At 36.7% G+C, this 2,960-nt stretch overlaps 1 protein-coding gene across 1 annotated transcript; it reads right to left on the reverse strand.

The window, feature by feature from the left end:
• Positions 1-645: 645 nt before the first annotated feature.
• On the reverse strand, positions 646-1,584 carry LOC102826040 (olfactory receptor 51G2-like). The gene has a single exon (XM_006870236.1). It carries the CDS (start codon positions 1,582-1,584, stop codon positions 646-648), a length of 939 nt encoding a protein of 312 aa, XP_006870298.1.
• Positions 1,585-2,960: the final 1,376 nt, after the last annotated feature.

A 2,960-nucleotide genomic window follows, 5' to 3' on the forward strand; every position in this document is an offset into this window, starting at 1 on the left:
GATATTGACTTGATGACTAGGTTTCACATTTACACTGAATATTGTTAAAAGAAAGATACATAGTTTTGATAGGAATGGCCTAAATTGAGTTTATGTTAACATTCTGTAGAATGCTAACATGAACACACAACAAAATCATACATATGTACAATTCAGCCGCTGACCCGATGGCTGGATACTGTTGTCTTGATGAGGTCCTGACTCAAGTTAGGTCATTTGATAGGAATGACCTAAATTGTTAACATTCTGTAGAATGCTAACACGAATATAAAACAAAATCATACTTACTTTTCTATGTACTAAAAGTATAGCATCTATTATATTTATTGCAGTAAAAATATATAAAATAAAGCATTTTCATTTCAATGTACAATTGAAATGAATGTACAATTCAGTAACATTGATATTTCATAATGATGTACAACCATCACCAAAGAGCTATTTCCACATTTTTCCATCAACCTTAACAGAAACTCAATACCTTTAGATTTATTATTATTGAGATTTGCATCCAGCATCTTAAAGGGAAAACATTGACAGCAATATTTATGTTCAAAATTCTATATTAATATGAGATTATTATAAATATCACATAAATATAAAGAGAAAGGAAAGAAAGTTGTTTCTCAATGTCCCTTTCAACTACTATTTGTGCTTCTTGAACTTCTTAAGAATTCTGTTACGAATCTGTTTAGTCTTGACACTGTAGACAATGGGGTTCATGAGAGGTGGGACCAGCAAATAGACATTGGCCATGAGTACATGGACAATTGGGGAAGCATTTTGTCCATAGCGGCGGATCATAGATAGACCAATCATAGGTGTATAGAAGGTGAGTACAGCACAAATATGGGATATGCAAGTATTGAGGGCTTTGATTCTCTCTGACTTAGAGGCTATACTGAGCACTGTGCCAAGGATGAGGAGGTAGGAGAGGAGGAGGAGCACTGAATCAAGTCCCATGGAGCAGATGACCACCATGAGGCCATAGATACTGCTGACCCGGCGACTGGATACTGTTGTCTTGATGAGGTCCTGATGTAGGCAGAAGGGATAGGAGAGAATATTGACAGCACGATATTGAAGTCTCTTCAGGAGAAAGGAAGCTGGGAAGACCAGAGCCAGGGCCCTTCCAGCAATTGACAACCCAATGCCAATGATTACACCATTAGTTAGAATAGCTGCATATCGCAGGGGCTCTCTGATTGCTACAAAGCGGTCAAAGGCCATGGCCAACAATACAGCTGATTCAATAATGGAGAAAACATGAATGAAGTACATCTGGACCAGACAGGCATTAAAGGGAATCTCCCGCGCATGGAACCAGAAGACGCTGAACATGGTGGGCAAGGTAGTAGTGGATAGGCCCAGGTCAGTGAACGCCAACATTGACAGAAAGTAGTACATTGGTTGGTGAAGGGAAGGCTCAGTTCTGATGATAAAGAGTATGGTAATATTCCCTGCAATTGAGGTAACATAAACCAAGAAAATAGGAAGAGAAATCAAACCATATGTGCTTTCAAGACCAGAGAAGCCTGTCAGAAGGAAACGGGGATATAAGCCAGAGCTGTTGAAAACAGACATGCTGCTGATGAAAGCAACCTCAGTCTAGATGGTGAGACAAAAACATGAAACAATTAGGATAAAAGTCATCATAACATCAAGAAACAATGCTTTTATACATGTTGGTCTGTTTGTGTTTAACCATTCCTCTGTTCATTATATATATATATATATATATAAAATGATATATATATATATATATATATATATATATATATATACCACCTGTATTGATTTATTCCCAATCAATTTATTACTTCTTCATTTATTAAGAATATATTTTATAAAAGGAAATCTGATTGTGTTAGAAAATACAGAAATATCCCCAAATACTTACATTTTATTGTATAGAGACAGCTTAAGTTAAAGTAAAGTGTTACTTTATGACAAGGTGTTATAAAAATACCTTGTTGTTAAGTGCTGTCGAGTCAGTCCTGACTCCTAATAGCCCTGTTTCCAATGCTTGTAGATCTTGGTGGGAGCAAAAAGTCTCATCTTTCTTCAGAGAATCAGCTTGTGGGTTTGAACCACTGACTTTGTAGTTTGCAGTCCAATGTTTATCCTATAATTGTTGTTGTTGTTGTTGTGTGCCTTTAGCTCAATTCTGACTCAAGGTGACCCTGTATAGAGTTTCCAAGGAGTGGCTGGGTTTCCAAGGAGTAGCTGGTGAGTTTGAACCGCCAACCTTGTGGTTCAAACTGACCTTGCAGTCCAGGTCTTTATCCACCAGAGACACACTAGGGCTCCTATCCTATAATATTTGTTGTTGTTATGTGTCGTGGAATCGGTTCCGACCCACAGCGACCCTGTACAGGGTTTCCAAGACTATAAATCTTTACTGGAGCAGAAAGCCTCATCTTTTGCCTGCAGAACAGCTGGTAGTTGTGAACTGCTGACTGTGAGATTAGTAACCCAATTTGTAACCACTACGCTACCTATAATTAGAGAAAACCAATTTGACCCATAGAAGTCAGGGAAGATTTATTGTAGGTGATTCATGAGACAAGTATCAAATGACAAATTTATGAGTTGCGTGGAAACAAAGTATTCTGTTGGGCATTGTGATGACTGACATTCAAGAAAAATGCATAACGTTATAGCAAATACAATTTAGCAATGTTAAAGGGGAGAATTGCTCTTTAGAGTGTTAATGAAGCTAAAACTGATTAGAAAGTGTCGAGTAATTTCTGAAGGAATTTATATCTAAATGTAAGGATCTTAGACTAAGTGTTAGAGGACAAAGGCATCCATAATATTAAAAAATAAATGGTTTGACTAGATTTATATTACATTAATATTGAACTATAACCAATGTCAAGAATGGACTAAAAGATGATAATGAAGAAAGCAAAGAATTCCTTTAGTAGGCTATTACAATCATAAAAAAGTGTATGGGA

This window comes from Chrysochloris asiatica, unplaced genomic scaffold (genome assembly GCF_000296735.1).
Source record: "Chrysochloris asiatica unplaced genomic scaffold, ChrAsi1.0 scaffold00140, whole genome shotgun sequence".
Taxonomy (NCBI): Eukaryota; Metazoa; Chordata; class Mammalia; order Afrosoricida; family Chrysochloridae; genus Chrysochloris; species Chrysochloris asiatica.